The 21078-nt window shown below is 37.3% G+C and overlaps 2 protein-coding genes across 21 annotated transcripts in view; both read right to left on the bottom strand.

Annotated features, from left to right (window-relative positions):
• Positions 1 to 21078, bottom strand: part of TMEM38B (transmembrane protein 38B) — a 774558-nt gene that overhangs the window by 104150 nt on the left and 649330 nt on the right. The window lies entirely within an intron of this gene.
• FKTN (fukutin) overlaps positions 6489 to 21078 on the bottom strand; it is a 63470-nt gene continuing 48880 nt past the window's right edge. For all 20 annotated transcript variants that reach the window (XM_084992482.1, XM_084992512.1, XM_084992490.1 and 17 more), the window contains one exon: positions 6489 to 9763. In XM_084992482.1, the coding sequence (XP_084848608.1) occupies positions 9550 to 9763 (214 nt within the window). In that variant the 3' untranslated portion in view covers positions 6489 to 9549. The remainder of the gene's footprint in view (positions 9764 to 21078) is intronic.

Here is a 21078-nt window from a genome sequence, read left to right as displayed (position 1 = left end):
CTTTCCAGAAACTTTCATATCTTCTCCAGAGCCTAGGACTTCACTACTGAATTTCCTGTCCCAGTTCATGAGTCTTGGCTCTCAAAAGTCCGTTCTAATTCTTGAACCCCCTGGATAAGACCCTACCCTGGTCCCAGTATCTTTTTTTTTTTTTTTTTTTTTTGCTTTTTTAAGGCCAAACTTGCAGCATATGGAAAATTCCCAGGCTAGGGGTTGAACTGGAGTTGCAGCTGCCCACCTATGCCACAGCTATAGCAACACGGGATCCGAGCCATATCTGCGACCCATGCTGCCGCTCGCAGTGAACACCATATCTTAGACCCACTGAGCAAGGGCAGGGATCAAACCCCTATCCTCATGGACACTAGTCAGGTTTTTAACCCACTGAGCCACAGTGGGAACTCACCCAGCATACTTCTTATATGAGGCCTATAGCACTGTTCTTGCCCAGAGCAACACCAAGTGCCCCTCAGCCTCAAGCATTTTCTGCCCTCGGACTTCCTGTGTCCATGCCTGGCACTGGCCGGGAATTCCTAGGAGTGACATTATCTAAGCCCCCTGAGGCCCTGTGCCCACCTGACTAAGCCTCTGTCTGTCCCTGTAACACTACAGATCCCAGGGTTTCTGGGATGAGTCTCAGTGAGACTCAACTTTCCCAAATCCCTTCTCTGGCCTTGAAGGAGCTTCATGAATGTCGATTCAGTGAATGAATCTCGCCCTTTAGCACTGTGGCGGTGAGTGGTAATCTAGCCAGAAGTGTTTACTGATTGAAATAAACTTTCTCCACCATCCCTCATTCAAACTTTATATAGCAGCCTATTCAGTGCCCCCATAATCTGTTCCTTGTCCACTTTTCTAGTTCTTTTTTTTTTTTTTTTAGTATTTATCTATATAAAGACAGACAGTCTTTTTCACTGTCCCATAAAGACTTTTTCTCCCCTTTCTGCATTTATTCATTTTTTCCTGCTTGTTAAGTCTTAAGAGCCTGCTGAACCTCACTGTTGCTCTCCTGGCCCTCCTTCCTGGAGCTTTTTCTAGCCTCAGGCCACCTTTTACAAAGTCTGCTTTAAATTGGAATGAAAATACTTTAAAATTGGGTTGTGATGATTGTGGTACAACTATAAATGTAATAAAATTCACTGAGAAAAAAAAAAAAGTCTGGAATCTTTGGTTCCGCAACCTAAACCTGGTCTTTGAAACACAATTCTCTTAAGTATTGTTTTAATCCCATGTTCTCTCTCCCCAAAGGACAGGCCTTGTACCTTGAGGTCAGGGTCATGTTTTATCACCAGTCCTCTGAGTAGGGCCCTCTACCCAGGAAGGCTCTGAAATATCTAATCTTACAGCAAAATTATCTTTTGGGGTTATCAGGAAAATACAGGTTCAGAGGATTAATGCCAAAGGTTGAAATAAAAGCAAGATAATAATATTAATAACTATCATTTACTGAGCATCTACTATATACTAAGCAGTATACCAGATACTGTAGATTTCCTATAATTCATACAATAACTTTCACAGGCATGTATTAATTTTAGCCCCATTAGTTAAAAAAAAAAAAGATATCATAAATTAAATAACAAGCCCAAGATCACAAAACTAGGAAGTGACACCCCTGGATATGAGTCCAGTCTCTACAACTCAAAAGCTCTTGCTGGTCCCATCAACCCCCCTCGATCGCCACTGTCCAATATGCTAGTGACTAGCTACATCATGCTATTTAATTTATTTAAAATTAAACATTCAGTTCCTCATTTACATTTGCTACCTTCCAAGTGCTCAAGTCATATGTGTTTGAGCTGGAATAGCTAATGGGTACTGTACAGGACAGTACAGACAGATCATTTCTAGCACCACAGAATGCTCTGTTTGACAGCACTGTTGTAGATATTCTCTGGTCTCCCCTAGGATATGGGGGAAAGCTGGCTCCTGGCAAATTATGCCTGCATGACATGAGGAGAGGACAGCATCTTGAAAACTAAGTCTTCCCCTCTGAGAGCTCACCTCGCAAAGTTTTCTTTGTTTTTCTGCTAAGCAGGATCTGGCTGGATTAAACAGTTGCCCAGTTTAGACTCCCAAACAAACTCTTACTCCAGCTAGGAGAGTGTCATTCTTCTACGACACCTGAAAGACATTTGGTGGTAATACATTTCTAGAAAATAGGTCACCCCGTCACCTTTCCCACAATATTCTCTAGAAAATATTGTCCAAAATATTGAGACTAACTGGGGAAAAAAAGATTACTCCTTTTTATTTTAATATAGAGTGTGGTGATGTTTGTAAAATGTTTAAGTAAAATCAGTCAAATAATGGCGCATAGCACACATTCAAAAAGAAACTCTGAAAGAGACAACTACAATATTTGATGTTTTCACTATTTGAAATTTTAGCTATTCTAACAGCTGTGCAGTGATATCTCATTGTAGTTTTAATTTGCATTTCCCTAATGGTTAATGATATGGAACATTTAAAAATTTTCAATCAAAAAAAGTTATTATAGTTGATTTACAATGCTGTGCCAATTCCTGCTGTACAGCAAAGTGACCCACGCTCCCTTTCTTACATTATCTTCCATCATGGCCATCTCCAGAGACCAGACATAGTTCCTTGTGCTGTACTGTAGGACCTCATTGCTTATCCATTCTAAATGTAGAAGTTTGCATCTACTAACCCCAAATTCCCAGTCTATTCCACTGAACATTTTTTTTTAAGTTATATAACCAATACTGTAGTCCTCTATCTTTACGTCTCTATTAATGACAACTTTAACTCTTCCCGGAAAAAGTTTTTACACTTAACTACCTTTACTTAGCAATGTATACACAGGTTTTGTATTTGTTACCTGAGGGACGAGTCAGGGAAACTTTCTTTGTTGAAGAGGAATGGTGGAAGATATCAAGTTAGATTAGAAGTAAAAGCAGTAGTGGTTTTCAGAAAAGGCTGAGATTTTCACAAATTTTCTAGAAAATGATATATTAAGGGAGAGGAATGTGCAGAAATTCAGCAGAATTTGTATTTTTTTCTGTCCAAAGGGAAAAATAAGAGCCAAAAACATAAAGTGTGATGAGGCAGAGCTGAGACACCAGCGGAACACCTGGAAGTTCTGACTAGAGTCACTTCTCGTAACAGTGACAACACAGAAAATGGTTTCTAATTATCAGCTAAGAAAGATCTGCCTTACTAATATTTAGTTCAGGAAGATCACATGGTGTGTTCATGGGAGAAATTATGGCAAAGAAAATTATGAACCTCTTTGTTCCCCCAGGTTTATCGAGATATAATTTAACATATAACATTATCTAAGTTGTACAACATAATGATTTGTATATACTGTGAAATGATCACAACAAATTTAGTTAGCATCTATTACCTCTTGTGATAAGAACTTTGAAGATCTATTCTCTCAGCAACTTTCAAACACACAAACAGGACTGTTAATTACAGTCATCATGCTATACATTACCTCCTCAGAATGAACTTATCTTATAACTGGAAATCTGTACGTTTTAACCACCTGTACCCAGTTACCCCAGCCTCCCTCCCCCTGCTTCTGGCAGCCACCAGCCTGTTCTGAGTTTGTTTTTAGATTCTAAATATGTGATCATACTTACATTTTTCTCTGACTCATTCTCCTTAATATAATGTCCTCAAGGTCCACCTCTGTTGTCACGAATGGCAGGATTTCCTCTTTCTTGTGGTTGAATAATACTCTATTCTATATATAGATATATATATATGTCACTTCTTATCCATTCCTTTGTTGATGGACAGAGGTTATTCCCCTACCTTGGCTATTGTAAGTAAACTGTAATGAATGGGGTGCAGATATGGTATTCGGGATAGTAATGTCGTTTCCTTCAAATATATACCCCAAAGTGGAATGGCTGGATTGTACGGTTCTAGTTTTAATTCTTTGAGGAACATCCATAATGTTTTCCACAGTGGAGATACTAACTAACATTCCCAACAATGTACAAGGTTTTCCTTTCTCCACATCCTCACCTGCACTGGTTAGTTTTTTGGGTTTTTTGTTTGTTTTTGCTATTTAGGGTCACACTCACGGTATACGGAAGTTACCAGGCTAGGGGTCAAATTGGAGCTACAGCTGGTGGCCTACACCACAGTCACAGCAATGCAGAACCTTAACCCACCGAGTGAGGCCAGGAATCAAACCTGCATCCTCATATATACTAGTCAAATTCTTTTCTGCTGCGTCACAATGGGAACTCCCAGCTCTTGTCTTCTTGATAATAGCTACTCCAAAGTGTGTAAGGTGATGTATCATTGTGCTTTTGTTTTCTATTTCCTTGATGATTAGTGATGTTGAGCAACTTTTCATGTATCTCTTGGCCATTTGAATATCATCTCTAGAAAAACATTTTGGTTCCTTTGCCAATTTTAAAAATTGGATTTTTTTTTTTTTGGCTATTGAGTTGTATGAGTTCCTTATATACTTTAGATATTAACCCCTTATTATACACAATTTGCAAATATTTATTTCCATCTCATTGGTTGCCTTCAATTTTGTTGGTTGCTGTGCAGAAGCTTTTTTGTTTGATGCAGTCCCACTTGTTTATTTTTGCTTTTGTTTGACTATGGTCTTGGTATCGTATTTAAAAAATCACTGACAAGACCAACGTCAAGGAACTTTTTCGCTATGTGTTCGTCTAGGAATCTTATGGTTTCAGGAGTCACATTTTTCAATCCATGTCAAGCTAATTTCTGTGACTGGTGTGACATAGGGATCTAGTTCATTTTTTTTTTTTTTTTTTGCATGAGACTATCCAAATTTTCCCAGCCCCACTTGCTAAAGGGGCTGTATTTTCTCTATTGAGTATTCTTAGCTTCCTTGTCAAATATTGGTTAACTGCATATGCATGGGTTTACTTCTAGGCTTTCAATTCCATTCTATTGGTCTATGAGTCTCTTTAAAAAAAAAAAAAAATGCCTGTCCTATACTGTTTTGATCACCAAAGCATTGTCATGTAGTTTGAAATTATGAAGTATGAGTCTTTCAGCTTTGTTCTTCTTTCTCAGGATTGCTTTGGCTATTGCTTTTGGCTATTTGGCACCAATGCTGAACATCTTGTTTGTTTTTTGTTTTTGACTGTGACTGCAGCACACAGTAGTTCCTGGGCCAGGGATTGAACCTGCACCACAGTAGCAACCTGGGTTGCTGCAGTGACAACACCAAATAGTTAACCCACTGGGCCACAAGGGAACTCCCTGAACATCTTTTTAATATGCTTATTTGCCATCTTTATATTCCTTCCAGTGAAATGTCTGCTCATGTCTCTTGCTCAATTTCTAATTAGATTTTTAAAAAACTGTTCAGTGTTCAGGTTAATACACTCCAGATACTAATCTTCCATCAGATATGTAATTTGCAAATATTTCCTCCTAGTATGTAGCTTGACTTCATCCTCTTCTTGTAAGCTTTTGCAGAGTAACAATTTTCAATTGTGAAGTCCAATTTATCAATTTCTCCTTTTACTAATTGTGCTTTTGATGTCAAATCTAAAAAAGAACTCTTTGCCTAGCCCTGGATCATGAAAATTTTCTCCTTTTCTTTTTCCTTTATAGTTTTACATTTTACATTTAAGTACATGATGTATTTTGAATTCATTTTTGTATAGAGTATGAGGTTCTTTTTTTTTTCCGCCTTTTTTCTGTCCAATTGCTCTAGCACCAACTGTTCAAAAGGCTATCCTTCCTCCATTGAACTGCCTATGTCAAAAATTAGTTGAGCATACTTGTAAGTCAATTTCTGAGTTCTTTTTTTCTGCTCCATTCATCTATGTTTCCACCCTTTACCAATACCATTCTGTCTCAATGACTGCGTTAGTTTGTTAGGGCTGACTAATAAAGTATCACAGACCAGGTAGCTTAAAACAAAATTTTTTTCTCACAGTTCTGTAGGATACAATTTCAAGATCAAGCTGTTGGCAGGACTGGTTTCTTCTGAGGGCTTTTTCCCTTGGCTTGTAGATGGTCATCTTCTCCCTAAATCTTCACAAGATCTTCCCTCTGTGCTTGTCTGCATCCTGATCTCTTCTTATAAGGACAGCATTCATACTGGATTAGAGCCCACTTATATAACCTATTTTACCTTATTTATTTATTTATTTTTGTCTTTTTTGGGCTGCACCCATTGTATATGGAGGTTCCCAGGCTAGGGGTTAAATTGGAGCTGTAGCTGCCGGCCTATGCCAAAGCCACAGCAACGCAAGATCTGAGCCACATCTGTGACCTACACCACAGCTCACGGCAACACTGGATCCTTAACCCACTGAGTGAGGTCAGCGATCAAACCCACAACCTCATGGTTCCTAGTCGGATTCATTTCCACTGCACCATGATGGGAGCTCCAATTTTACCTTAATTTTAAAAGTAGTGTATGGTGGCAAAAATACTATTTTACTAGATTGCTTATGAATGTTAGTGGCCTTTGTTTCTACTGCAAGCTTCAAAAATAAACACAAAATATCTCCAGTGATTATAAAAATTTTATTCATCATCCCAAACTGGATTATATATTACAAATTCTGATTAAAATAATAATAATAAAGGTATTTTCAGTAGTACCACAAACTATCTGTACCTGAAGATAAAAATCAAATAGTAAACTGGTAAGCATACAGTGAAATTTACTCATGTTTAGAATGTCACTTTGTTTAGAAAATTCATGAACATGTTTTTTCTGGTTATGATGTGGGACACACAAATAGCTATATATGATTTTCATTTAACAAACACATGAACTAGTCCTCATGCTCTAAAGGAGTCATCAGAAGGCAACAAAATCTTGTAATTTTTTTTCTAATGGTACATGAGACAGTAGGTTATGGGTTTGCAGAGCAAAATATAGTTCTTCTAATTCTCCTCAAATTGCCTTTTAACCCCACTGTCAGAGCTGCTCATAAGAACACAGCAGCATAGCTGGTTCAAGGGTTCCTACATAATCTGCACTGGGTTGGGTTGGAGGATGGCAAGGAAGGCATTCTAGGACAAGTTCTGGAATATGGAAGCAGAGATTTCTCATTAGAAACATTTATACTTGCCTACTCTAGCATAGGCCCTGAATTGGTCTGTTTGAAATTATAAACTATAATTAGGATTTCAATATGAAGTGGAGCAGCTTAAAAGAGCATCAATTCTCTGTTGATTCTTACGTAGTTGAGACAGAAACATAAATTTGGGGAAGAAGGTAGAAATGAGTATTTTCAATTCTCCTTTCTTAATACTGACAAAGGCATTCATCAGCACAGATGATTAAATGAAACTAAGTATTCCGAATTCTCACCTTTTCCAAATCATGCTTATAGTTGATTTTGGCTGGACAGAGATTTACTAACAAGGAAGAGAGAGTTTATCTCCAGGAAAAGCTAGCACATTGACACAGAAGTCCAGGGCAAAGTAGGCACAAATCTAGGGAGGTAGAGAGCGAACTGCTTGGGACCCAGGAGCTAAGTAGCATGTGGAAGAGCACAGGATACCCTAGAAGACAAGAGCTAACCAATAAAATGAAAATACATGTTCTGTTTAGAGAAGGAGGAGACTTGGTCTTGTCTCTGAAATCATAAACCGTACAATTTGTCCTTTAATAATTTGTTAAATGAAACTCTTTTCCTAAGCAAATTCAGACTTGCATCCTTTTAAGTAATGACTATGTCCTGCTACAGTTTAAGTCCCACTTGAAGAATAATTTTAAAAAGGAGTTGGAAGTAAGAAACAGGACATTTTTTGAATATTTACCTAATCCTAGGCCTGAGAGCACTTAATATTTCATTCAATTCTAACTAAAAAAACCCTTAGAAGTAGCCATAATTTCCCCAATTCACTCATGTGGAAATTGAGGTTAAGAGGTTCCCCAATATAAATCCCATGCAATGAAGCTGAGTTTCAAACTCAGGCCCAATTCAAAAGTCTGTGGTCCTTTTATGTTAACATGCCACTTTCCCTAAGTGGGATGCTAGCGGTGGTTGTAGGCCTTAGGTTCTCCAGGTTTGTTTTAGGAAAACCATCAGTCCATTCTCTCAGGCCTTCTCTTTTCCATTTCTGATATTTCTATTATTCTCTAGTTTTAAGGAAAATGTGCCAATCTGGTCTCGAAAGTATTCCTAAGCAGCCTAGAGAAACTATAAGACTTAGCTTCCTTTCCTGGACAAAGAAAAAGAGAGCAGTGCTTACAGTGCCTAATCTCCCTCTACCTGTCACTCAGAACACATAGTTAGAATGACTCATGAAGAGATAGGGAGATACAGTCATCCTAGCCCACTCAGGGATGTATCTTGAAGGGAAAAAGGAAACTGGAGGGTTTCAGAATGAGTGGTACTGATAAAGTAGGGACATCTGAGTTCTTGCCCCATCGATATTCAACAGACAGCACAACTAGGAACGGATACAAACTTTAAAAACACTACGATCTGAGTTGGGGAACAGCTGCCAGGTTTGCCACTTACCTGCATCTTGGAGTCCTGATGTAGTGTTGGAAGAGAAGAGGCAACAGGTAGGTTTACATAGCATGTAAAGTGGTTTTTAAGCCATAAATGAAAGATAAGGAACTGTGATGAATAAATACACTAAGGAGTGCATTTAGAAAAAGCAGAGGTATTAGTACTGATATTTTAGTGTTAACATCAAAATTGGGAATACAAGTATTATAAATGCAGAAGTATTAAATATTTATGAATTGCTCATATTTTTATTTATTGATTGAGAAAGAAATAAGGAAACTAAGTTGTATGAATTTATAACCCTTTCAAAATCATGTTTTGTAGCATGGTCTTACTTGAATGCTTTGTCAACAAGTCTATCAGAGGTTAGTGAAAATAGTCTCACAATGGCTAGAAATTTAAGCATCACACAAGCATAGGCTTTCTTTTCACTTCAAATATGAAAGCAGGTGTGTGGAAACTTACATATATTTGACAGGACCAGAAATAAGTTTTCTTTTTCTCTTATGATGCCCTGTGCTCTAAGTCAATCCCATAATAGAATGCCTACAAAATGAACCTGCTAGCATCCTCTTTTGCTGTCCCCTGAAGTCTGATCACTTGAACATTAACTCGACCTCCACAACCTTAAAAATAGCACCAACATATAAGCTTAAATGGGTTATTCCTTTTTACTAGTACATCCTTCCTCAGCTGAGCCCAAAAAGTCCATCTTCTAGTCCAAACATTATCTAACACTTTGAAAGCACTTATGGAATATATCATACCCTACATTAGCTCTTCAAAGGGTGAGGGTGTTTCCCTCAGAGGAAAATTGGGGTGTTAACCACAGGGAGGGGGACAAGAGGCAGGTATGTGTCTCTCATCTCTGCTTCTCCACTGTAACCCAGTGAAGTATCTGGCCCATGAAGTCTCCTTAATACACGTAAAACAAAAGAATCAAATCAGATGGCTCAGGAGTTAGGACTCTATATCTTCAAACTCATCCTTTTTCTTTGGCTTCTACTTATGTTTGACAGAGACAAGTATCTTTTTTAAACAGGCATCTCCCCTTTTTTGCAGGAGGAGAATGCTACCGCTTCAACCTACTGTCTCAGTACAGCTGGATGACCTCATCCCACTCAGAAATGGGCCAAACTCCATTGGGCCGAACGTTGGGTGGAGAGCGCTTCCAGTCCCATGTCTTCACGGGAATCTTCCAGGTCTTACCATAGTTGGCCTCAATGTACTCGATGGTTTCACAGGGCACATGAACCTTCATGTCTACAAACTCAGTCCAGCACAGTGTAAATTTGGGAAACAGATATCTGTAATAAAATAGGCAATGTGGAGAGGAGTTAGGCTTCAACAGTGAAGTTTTATTAGCTAAGGAGCCCACTGCTAGTGCACTCTCGGCCAGAGGACAGTCCTCTTCCACTAAATAGCTTTGGGGATAGGTACAGGGACATTTTGTTGTTTTTGACTGTCCAGCATCTTTCCTCTTCTAATGTCAATAGCATCCCAACTGTTCTCCCCTATTTCCAGTCCATTTGTTTCAAGAGAGGCTGACCGCACCCCAGGGCTCTAGAGGTGGGTAAAAAAGACCCAGGCCTAACCAGGGTCAGATTATAGTGAATGGGTCAGAGATGGGAATTTATACACGTTAGCTCAATGAAAGTCAGCCTTGGAATTCCTGTTGGAACTACTAGGGGAAGAAGTGTTCTTTTGCTGAGCTTTCTAACCTGGTAGAATGAAAGCTGAGCACTGTTGGTGGTCATCTTTGCTGTTAGCAGGGAGAGTCTGCCTGAGAATGAAGTCAAAGCAAAAAGTTGCCAAAAGATAAAGAAAAATGATAGAGTTCGGAAATTCCTGGGAAAGTATGTGGATTTGGGTGTGGCCATTCCTTAAATACCAATAAATATACAAATATTCTTTTTGACTACATTTCTATACTTGCAATTTGTTAAGGCACACGTAGCAGTGAACAAGGAAACAAAACCCTCCTCGTCAGCAGGGGAACCCGAATCAATCCTGGCAATAAATAACATTCTCCAACAATAGTATTACAAATGCTTGTGCCTTTGTGACAAGTCATGTTAATTCCTGTGTCCTGGGTTCCACTGTGGTCCCAGATGGCTTCTGATAACCTTAGATAGCTGAAGAAGAAATTCCCAGAGTCATACAGCAGTGAGAATTTCATACCACAATTTGTGAATATGGTAAGACCCACTATGTCGGCTTTCTGAGCAAAGCCTCATCCCCCATCTCTACCTCCTCTTCATATGCAGGAATAGAGATCTAATGCTTGGATGTATGGTACTACAACAATACTGCTCTTAAAGGAAATATCTATATAAACTACCTTCTTCCTGTTCTGCCTTTTATCACCTGCCTTTTTTTATTTCTGTTCTTAGCCCCAAACTTACTTTTTTCTTGTTTATTTTTTAATAGGTTACACATCATTAAGTCCCCATCAAATTCAAACTGTTACTAAAAGAAGCCAACGAAAGAACACTAAAATAAGCAGCACATGTGTAAGGTGACACTTCTTCCTTCACAGCACAGACTTCTCAGGGAAACAGAGCAAGCACAAATCCAAAATGTTCACAGGCTTCTCCCCTACTCCCATCCCTCACATGAGCCCCCCCTCCTCTTTTTTTGCCTTTCTTTCTTTTATCTCTAATGCAAAAGAATATCTCTAAGCTAGCCCAAGGAATGTTAGTTATAATGAATTTAATTCAATTTATAGTAGAAATATTTCAATTAGTAAGTTTCAGATATTCTACCAAAAACATCTTTGTTAAAGGTAATTTGGATGCGTAAACGAAATTCTATATATTACAAAGGAAAGCTAAAAGTAGCAGGTTTGTTAAAGTTTATATTATAGCTTTATATTGTTTTCTGAGAAACATTTTTTTTCTTTGCAACATGGAAAGAATTCTCAGTAATGAGATTTGAAGTGGTAATAGCAGAAATCACAGAAATTTAAAATATCAGAGGATTAAAGAAAAAAGGAACAGAGAAAAACCAGATGTCAAAGTGTAATCATATTGTCAAAATGGGATATAAATGGGATGTTCTCCAAGGAAAGGTCAGTTCTCATATATTTTGTTTTTGAATATCATGTTTTACCACCAGATGAACATAAAGCCATAGATTAAAAATGAGAGGCTGAAGAAATTCTAAAGAAAGCAACAAGTCCCTTTTACCCAAACCAACGGGTGCTGGCAGTTAACAGACAATCCCAGCTGGCTTCTGTGAAAAGAAGGCCACAGTAAATCTCATAGCTGAGGGAGAAATAGGATACAGCACAGCTCCACCATCTGCTGGCCCCAATTTTACTCTGCACACTCATATTCATGGAATTGCTTATTTTGCCATCAGACATATCCATCCATCATCAGCCTCCGCCCTCCCCAATCAGATGCTAGTCAGTGGAACGTCCACCTGTCCCATTCTATCAAGTTGACACAGTGAAGCTGAAATGAGGCAGAAATCATGGTCTACCTAGTAACACAGGCCAGGAAGTGTCTCTCTTAAATGTCTCTCCTCTATAGTCTCATCAAAGAGACGAAATAAAGAAAAATGACAGATCCAGGATAGACAGGGTGTATGAGAATACTACAAATTTTATAAAAGCTTTTTTATAAAATGAAATATTAAGAGCTTTCGATGAAGAAAGATATATGAAAAAACCCAAAACATTTAAAACATATAAACGATGTTAAAATAACTCAAATACAATTTAACTCAAAAGTTAATTTTTGTTCCTAAATAGAAACATCCCTAAGCTCTTTGTGGTTTTCTTTTCAAAAAATGATTTTCAAACCTTTCAGCAAAAAGAAAATTTCAGCTTCCTAGGAGAAGAGGGAAGATAAACAAACCATAAAACATGAGAACTGATTGTAAAAAAGGATTGTAGAGACGAAAAGGGGAGTGACTCAAAACAACACATGCCATGTACTCTGTCCAGGTTACCAGTAAATAATGACTAAGACTCTAGAACAGTCAACCTTAGCTTTTAAAGTCAGGATTAAATTCTGCTAAGCAGTTTGTACTTTAAAGCTCTGAGATAGGATCCAAAATGTGAATAGATTTAAATTCAGATTAAGCAACCCCAAATCAGAATGTAAGTTCAAAGAATCTTATCACCCACACACACAAAAATCCTCCCATTCATTTTCTATTTCATACTGCTTCTATTTCATTTTATTTTTGCAAAACGCAGTAGTTAGAATACGCTATTTTTTTCTCCTCACAGACATCCTTAAAATCTTTAAAACTACTCACTGGTGGTTGGCTAAAGTAATTTCATCAGTTTAATTGCACAACCTATAAATGTAATTGCTAAATGAAAAACATTATTTTTACTGTTAGTAGTTAGCTAGGCTAAGTGAAAGAGAGACACCATCAATTGTAACTGAATCTGACCTTTTTAAACATAAGTTTGCATTAAATTCTGGAGTTGGGATAGCAGAGCCATTTTTTTAAAACAATAATTTCCTGAAAAATAACACAAATGGTTTATTCTCATTACCAATTTTGTCTCTTCTTTTAACTCTTAATTTCTTTTTCCTGTGTTATTCCAGTGCCTAAGCCCTCTAGCATGCTGAATAAGAACAGGGACAGCACACGTTCTAATGGGTTTTTTTTCTGATTTTAATAGAAAGGTTTCTGAAGTCTTATCATTAAATACAAATGCTCATTCTAGGGTTTTGGTATACTCCCTCTATCAGGTTAAAGAAATTTCAGATCTCTTTTGTCCCAAGTTTACTAAAAGGACTTTTGTTGTTAATTATGGAATGCATCAAATATTTTTAATGTTATCTATTAAAGCAATCATGTACTTTTTTCTCGCTTTCATCTTTAATCCTTTTGTGTTGAGACTACACTAACATGCATATACTACAAAATTCTATTCATTTGTGTTTCTTTTCATTAAGAATATTTTCATCTGTGTTTACTAAGACAGTAATTTTCCTTAAAAAAATTTTTTTTGGTACTGTTCAAATACAGTTTTGTCATCAGTCATAAAATGAACTGCTTAAAGCACTTTTTTCTTTTTCTTTTTTCCAAAATAAGGTATATAATATATGGAATAATCTATTCTGTGAAAGCATGGTAAAACTTTCCTGCACACCTTCTAGGTCTTTTAGTAGGGAAAAGAAGGGGAAAGGAGAATTTTGATTAGTAATTCAATTGCTTTAATGAGTATAGGTTATTTAGATCTTCTTGAGTTGATTTTGATTATTATTTCCAGAAAATTATCAACTTCACATTTATCTAATTATCATATTTAAGACTGTTGTCTTAGTTGTCCATAACATTTTCTTTTGAATCAGTGTAACACAATTGAGGGCTTTAAGTATTGAATATTGTTTTTAATTTTATTTTGTGGGGGGGATAAATCTCATTTATTAGTTTTGGAATTTATTTTTTTAAGAGCCAGTATTTGGATTTGTTGATCTTTGTTATTATTTGTTTTTTATTTCATTAATTTCTTCTCTTGGTTTCCTTCTTTCACTTTCCTTAGGCTGACTGCCTTGCTCTTTTAATTTCCTCAGTTGGTAGCTTGATTTTTTTAAATCTATTTTTTCATTCTTATTGTTTTTAAGGCTACAAGATTACCTCTATCCTTTTAACTGAATTCTACAAGTTTTGATATGCAGTACACTCATATCTTTGAGTCCTAAAAATTTTTGTCATTCCCACTATGATCTCCTTTTTAATCCATTAGTTATTAAAGAGAGCATTTTAAAGTTTTCACACATTTTAACTGTTGATTTCTAATTCAGTTCCATTGTGGTCATACAATGCCACCTACTGAAGTATTTATGTAGGGTTTTTTTTCCCTTAATCTGTTCATATAGAGAATTACATACACACAAACCCCGCAATTTTTATTAAAGCTTTCAAATCTATTAAGATTGCCTTCATTTTGTAGCACATGGTCAACTTTTATAAATGCACCACTTAGAGTGGATAAGAAAGTATATTCACCATTTGCTGGGTAAAGAATGGCATAGAAATCAAATAGATCAAGCCTGTTAGTTCTGTCCCTATCTTCAATATTTTTACTGATTTCTTCTTTGCTTGAACCAGCAATTTTTAAAACAAAAGTATACCAAAACTTTCCAACATAATTGTGAACATGTCAAATATTCATTAGAATTCATCAACTTTCAGTTTATATATTTCAAGACCATACTGTTAGAATAATAAAGATCATGAATAATATTTCATCTTGGTGGACAGTTCTTTGTAAAATTATGTAGTGAGTCTTTTAACACTTTAATATTCCTCCCTCATAAAATTGCAATTTGTCTGATACTAAAATTATAGTACAGTTTTTTTTTGGTTAATAATATTGTGGCATATTTTTTCTATCCCTGTAATTTTCAAACTTCCTGTGTGATTGTGCTTTAGGTGTCTCTCTTCTAAGCATTTTATTGCTAAATTTTATTTTCTATCTCATTTGATAATCTTTGTCTTTTTATAGGTTAGCTTAATTTCCTCATTTATAAAATATACTAGCAGTATGTCAGAGAGATGTCAGCACAGACTGAATAAATGCAAAGTGCTCCGAATAGTATCTAACACGTACACAGTGCTATAACAATGCTGAAACTATTTTTATTATTTTAACGTTGTTTCAGTTTACCCTAATTTTTCTTTGACCCACCTTTCCTACTTTCATTTGATAAAGGTTTACAAATTCTCTTCTGTTCTACTTGTCTGGAAGTTTTGTTTTGTTTTTTTTTTTGTTTTTGTTTTTTTTTTTTTGCCATACCCACAGCATGCAGAAGAACCTAGGCCAGGGATCAGCCTACACTGCAGCAGTGACAACAATGGATCCTTAACTACAAGGCCACCAGGGAACTCCTATGGAAGTTTTAAATAATACTTCTATCCAGTAGTAATTACAGTCTGTAATATTTCCTGTTTATTTTTTAACATACATACTTCACCACAACATTTTCTAATAAAAACTAAATGTATGCAGAATTTCTATCCTCTTCTTAAACATGGGACTTAGTATACTTTATTCCTTGAACACTTAACAAATCATTTCCTCATCAACTTTTTATTTTTTTTTTTAGGGCCGTACCTATGGCATATGTAGGTTCCCAGGCTAGGGGTCAAATCGGAGCTACAACTGCGGCCTACGCCACAGCCACAGCAACGCAGGATCTGAGCCACATCTTCGACCTACACCACAGCTTATGGCAACACCAGATCCTTAACCCACTGAGCAAGGCCAGGGATAGAACCCACAACCTCATGGTTTCTAGTCAGATTTGTTTCTGCTGAGCCATGACAGGACCTCCCCCTTCAACTTATTTTTAACATATTGTCTTTTAACATATGTCATTTAACATATTTTAACTTTTTTTTTTTTTTGCGTTTTAGGGCTGCACTCCCGGCACATGTAAGTTCCTAGGCTACAGGTCAAATCGGAGCTACAGCTGCTGGCCTATGAAGCCACAGCCACAGCAGTGTGGGATCTGAGCCACAACTGCAACTTACACCACAGGTTACGGCAAGGCCAGATCCCCGACTCACCGAGCAAGGCCAGGGATTGAACCTACATCCTTACGGATACTAGTCAGATTTGCTTCCGCTGTACCACAATGGGAACTCCTATTGTCTTGTTAAAAATTTTTTTAGCTTTTTTTAGGGCCTATGAAAGTTTCCAGGCTAGGGGTCAAATTGGAGCTGTAGCCGCTGGCCCACACCACAGCCACAGCAATGCAGGACGCAAGCTACATCTGCAACCTACACCACAGATCACAACTATGCCAGATCCTTAACCCACTGAGCAAGGCCAGGGATGCAACCTTTGTGGATACTAGTTGGGTTTATAACCTGCTGAACCACAATGGGACTCCTGTTTTGTTTTGTTTTTTAAACAAGCAATGGCTAACAAATGTACTGACACATATTATCCATTTCTGTGTCCACTATTATTTCATATATATCATGTCTTCTGAGTTCTTTAATAGATCTCTAAGTGTGGATCTGTGAGACATAAACTTTCTTAGTCTTTGTACATATGCAAATGTCTTCATCTTGACCTCCCTAAGTATTAGTTTTAACTGTACACCACATTCTTAGTTGACAGTTATTTCTCCTCAGCTTTTGGAAAATGTTAACTCCATTATCTTTTGTCCTCTATTATTGCTGAGGTATATTTGTTGTTCCTTCATGAGCAATCTATTTTCTCTGGTAGCCTGCAAAGTTTTTTGGTTTGGGTATTACTGTTCCCTTAAGAAGCATCAAGATGTTAGATTTATTGTTTACCCTGCTTGTCTGTCTTTAATTTGGAAATTCTCTTTAAATATTTACCCAATTCCCTTTTAAGGGCTCAGCTATGTCTTTTGGACATACTCATCAATGATCTGTATTTGGAGCAAAGGGAATGAGGCACGGTGAGGAATTACTGAGCGACAATAATTATAAGTCACCAGCATCAATTTTGTCCATAGTTTTCTAAGCATTTCTAAGAATCATCTCTTAAAAACCAAAGTTACAGCATGCTGACTAGTATTTTTATTTTTATTTTTGTCTTTTGTCCTTTTTAGGGCCACACCTGTGGCATATGGAGGTTCCCAGGCTAGGGGTTTAATCGGAACTGTTGCTGCCGGCCTATGCCAGAGCCACAGCAATGTCGGATCTGAGCCACATCTGCTACCTACACCACAGCTCGCAGCAACGCTGGATCCTTAACCGACTGAGCAAGGCCAGGGATGGAGCCCACAACCTCATGGGTTCCTAGCTGGATTCATTTCCACTGCGCCACGACGGGAACTCTGTTACTAGTATTTTTAAAAACTATTTCTTCCACTAAACTTCTCACACTACCACTAGAGATTAAACCAAAGCAAAGGGGTAACAGAGGAATGGATAACATACCAGAGCCTAGGCTAGAATATAGCCTCTGGGCTAGAATACAGTCTCTAAGGTCTTCAGAGCCTGGGCTAGAATATAGTCTATGAGGTCTTTATTGACCCCATACACCTCTCCTGTCCCAAATTTCTAAGACATAATCAACATATAGAAAGCATACACATGTTTTATAAGATGAAATCCTATCCACTGAACCTTGTTTTTCTACAGACTTCCACTGTAAATTGAGTGATTCCACCTATCCTATTGACAAACTCTGCTATTCAGTCTTCATAGGACAGAACTAGTGATCTAAAAGAAATTTATATCATCAATGAATGGACAAATTAAAGCTTGTATAGATAGTTATCATTTAACACCAGAATGCACATACATAATGACCATATCAAAAACTATTCATTTAAAGCATGCACACAACTTTTCTCTATGGCCAGAGGACAAAGCCTCAGGACATTTTTATTTCTACTGTATAACTTCCAAAAACTACATCTATAGCTCATCAACAAGTAATTAGACTCCAGCTGTGCTTGCATTGTCCAGGCAATTTTTACAGCATTTCTTTTTGGATGTAAGAGCTAAAGAACAAAAGGAGATTAAGTTATGATTTCAAGTTTACACGAATCACAAAATACTTATTTTTAAATTTTTATCATTTTTTTCCTTTTTATGGCCACACCTGCGGCATAGGGAAGTTCCTGGACCAAGGGTGGAATTGGAGCTGCAGCTGCAGGCCTATGCCATAGCCAGGGCAACACCAGATCCAAGCTATACCTGTGCCTATGCTGCAGCTTGTGGCATCACTGGATCCTTAATCCACTGAGCGAGGCTAGGGATCAGACCAGCATCCTCACAGACCCTATGTTGGGTTCTTAACCTGCTGAGCCACAACAGGAGTTTCCATCTTCTTCTATTTTGATCTCAGATTACCCTATTTTGTCCAAGGAGATGCAAAAGGCTCCAAGTTTATCCTTGCAATTAGATCTGCCTTAATTTTATGGCTTCTGGTCCCAGATATCCTCCTGTTTCAACTAGTGGTCCTGGACTCTTTCCTCTTACCAACAGTTTTCTAAGTCATAGAATTTCTTTTCTTTCTCAGTCTTCTAAATCAATCTTTGGAGGTGTAACTTACACATAATGAAATGCACTCACATGCATTTTAGCAGATGCATATACCTGCGTAACCACTTCAATAATCAGGATGTAGAACATTTCTATCATCCTGCCTCCCAAAGCTCCCTATGCCTGTTGGCAGTCACGCAGCCAATTCACCCCAGCCTTGGTGGTCAACGAATTTATTATAGTCTTGATTCACTTGCCTATTTTATAATTTCAAATAACTGCAGTCACAAAGTATGTACTCCTCCTATCTGACTTCTCCACTTAACATACTGTCTTGGAGATTCATCCGTGTTACTGCACATATCACTAGTTGATTCCTCTCTACTGCTGAGTAGTATTCCACTGTTTGAACATACCGTAAGTTGTTTATTTGGTCACCCAAAGATAGGCATTTGGATTGTTTCTATTTTGTGGCTACCATGAATAAGAATGCTAGGAACACTTCTACAGAAGTCTTTTAGGGAAACTTTGCTTTTATTTCTCTTGGAATACTACTTTATGGAATCCCTAATGGAATTATATTCAAACAACAAAATACATTGCAGTCTTACAAAATATAATTTACTTCACATAAGTGAAAGGCCTACTATTTATTCATTCTGAGGTAATCTTCTCTTTAAAAAAATCCCACTTTATAAAGAACTGCCACTTCTGTGTATTGTATAAGTACACAATTACCAAGTAACACGCATTCAATGTTCTTCCCTCAATGGTTTGGAGGTGTAATTAAGGAGACCTAAGATATAATCTATATGTTGTAAAATATACAAGTATAAACAGAGTAGGAAATGACACCATTTTTTGAAAAGCTAATGTTTTAAAGAAATTATTCAAATTTTCCTTCTTAATTTCACAACTGTAAGTACTAAAAAGACAAATGTATTTTTTGAGCTAAAAAAATGGAAGCAGAGTACCAATCTATGAAGCTGAGAGCGCTTATGAGTGCGGACTCTTGTCTTTAACTTCCTGAGAAGCAGTGACTGAAAACATCTAGGGTGACTTAACTGCATGGTTTTGATTCTCAAAAGTGCTAGGTTGGATCAAGTCATCAATCTGGTGTCATTCTTTCATCTAAATGGAATACAGCAGACTACACTTAAGAGGACCCTGATTTTAGTTTTAAGGAGGACTCCGGTCTCACTGGCCTGACAGATTTATCAGGCTTGACTTTCTACCTATATATAATTCAGAAAAGACACACAAATCTGCAAAAGTACCCAATACAGCATAAGAGAGGCAAAGGGGGAAAAATTATGAAAATTCAGAGGAAGGGGAAATTATTTTCAGTTAGAGGTACTGAGGAGCTACTCCGAAGTGGAGGCAACTCAATGCCCTTGAATGGCAGAAACAGGCCATGTGATGATGTATAATAACCAGGTACTACTAGTGACATACTTAAAATCTGGGACTAAAATCAAGTTTCAAATGGCTAAGTGTCTGCAATGTAATATCTTAGATTAGATCCTAGAACAGAAAAGGGACACTAGTAGAAAAACTGGAGAAGTACAGATAACGTCTAGAGTTGAGTTATTTTTTATTTTTTGCTTTTTTGGCCACACTTGCGGCATATGGGAATTCCCAGGCTGGGAGTTGAATAGGAGCTACAGCTGCCAGTCTACACCATAGCCACAGCAGCACAGGATCCTCCAAGCCACACCTGCGACCTACACCACAGCTCACAGCAATGCCAAATCCTTAACTCTCTGAGCAAAGTCAGGGATCAAACCTGCAACCTCGTAGTTACTGGTTGGATTTGTTTCCACTGCACCACAAGAACTCCCAAGTTTAGTTAATTGTAATGCATGGAGGTTTCTTAGTTTTGACAAACGTACCGTAGTAACAGTATGTTAACATTAGGGGAGACTGAGTGACTGTATCCAGAAACTCATTTGCATTATCTTCATAACTTTTCTGTAAATCCAAAGTTACTACAAAATAAAAAGTTTATTTTTTAAAAACTAGGGGGAGAAAAGCAGGTAGAATAAACCATGCTGACAAAGATGACTGAGGAGGCCTACGTAGCTGCAAAGAGCCTTAAGGAGTCAAAGAAAAAAAAAACAGGACACTGAGCAGTAAAATCTTGTACTTTTACTGGTATCAGAACATAGCCCACCTCCCCCTCTATTTTTCAAACAGCACAATCAAATAATAATAATAATTTCATTTCTGGGAATCGATTCAAAGAAACGATCCCTAATAAAGCTTTCACTTTATGTATAAAGATGCTCATAGACTTTTTTAATAATAAAAAATGGGATTATATATATATGTATATGTACATATGTATAACTGAATCACTCTGCTGTACACCTGAAACTAATACAACACTGTAAATCAACTATACTTCAATAAATAATAAAAATAATTAAAAAGAAATGAGAACAGGAGTTCCCTGGTGGCCTAACAGTTAAGGATTCAACATTGTCACTGCTGTGGCATGGTTTTGATCCCTGACCCAGGAACTTCCACATGCTGTGGGTGCAGCCAAAAAAAAAAAGGAACAATCTAAATAGAAAAATAGGATAGGTAAGAAGTAAACCTATTAGACCTTTTTTCATATTCCTCCTAAGAACACCTAACAAACTTCTCTATTTTTTATGCTGCACCTTCTTGCCTT

Source organism: Sus scrofa, chromosome 1 (assembly GCF_054392235.1).
Source record: "Sus scrofa isolate SSC_HxYL_T2T_F1_AM1 chromosome 1, Sscrofa_HxYL_maternal_Yorkshire_Landrace_v2.0, whole genome shotgun sequence".
Classification (NCBI taxonomy): domain Eukaryota; kingdom Metazoa; phylum Chordata; class Mammalia; order Artiodactyla; family Suidae; genus Sus; species Sus scrofa.
This window is presented reverse-complemented; position numbering and strand designations above follow the sequence as displayed.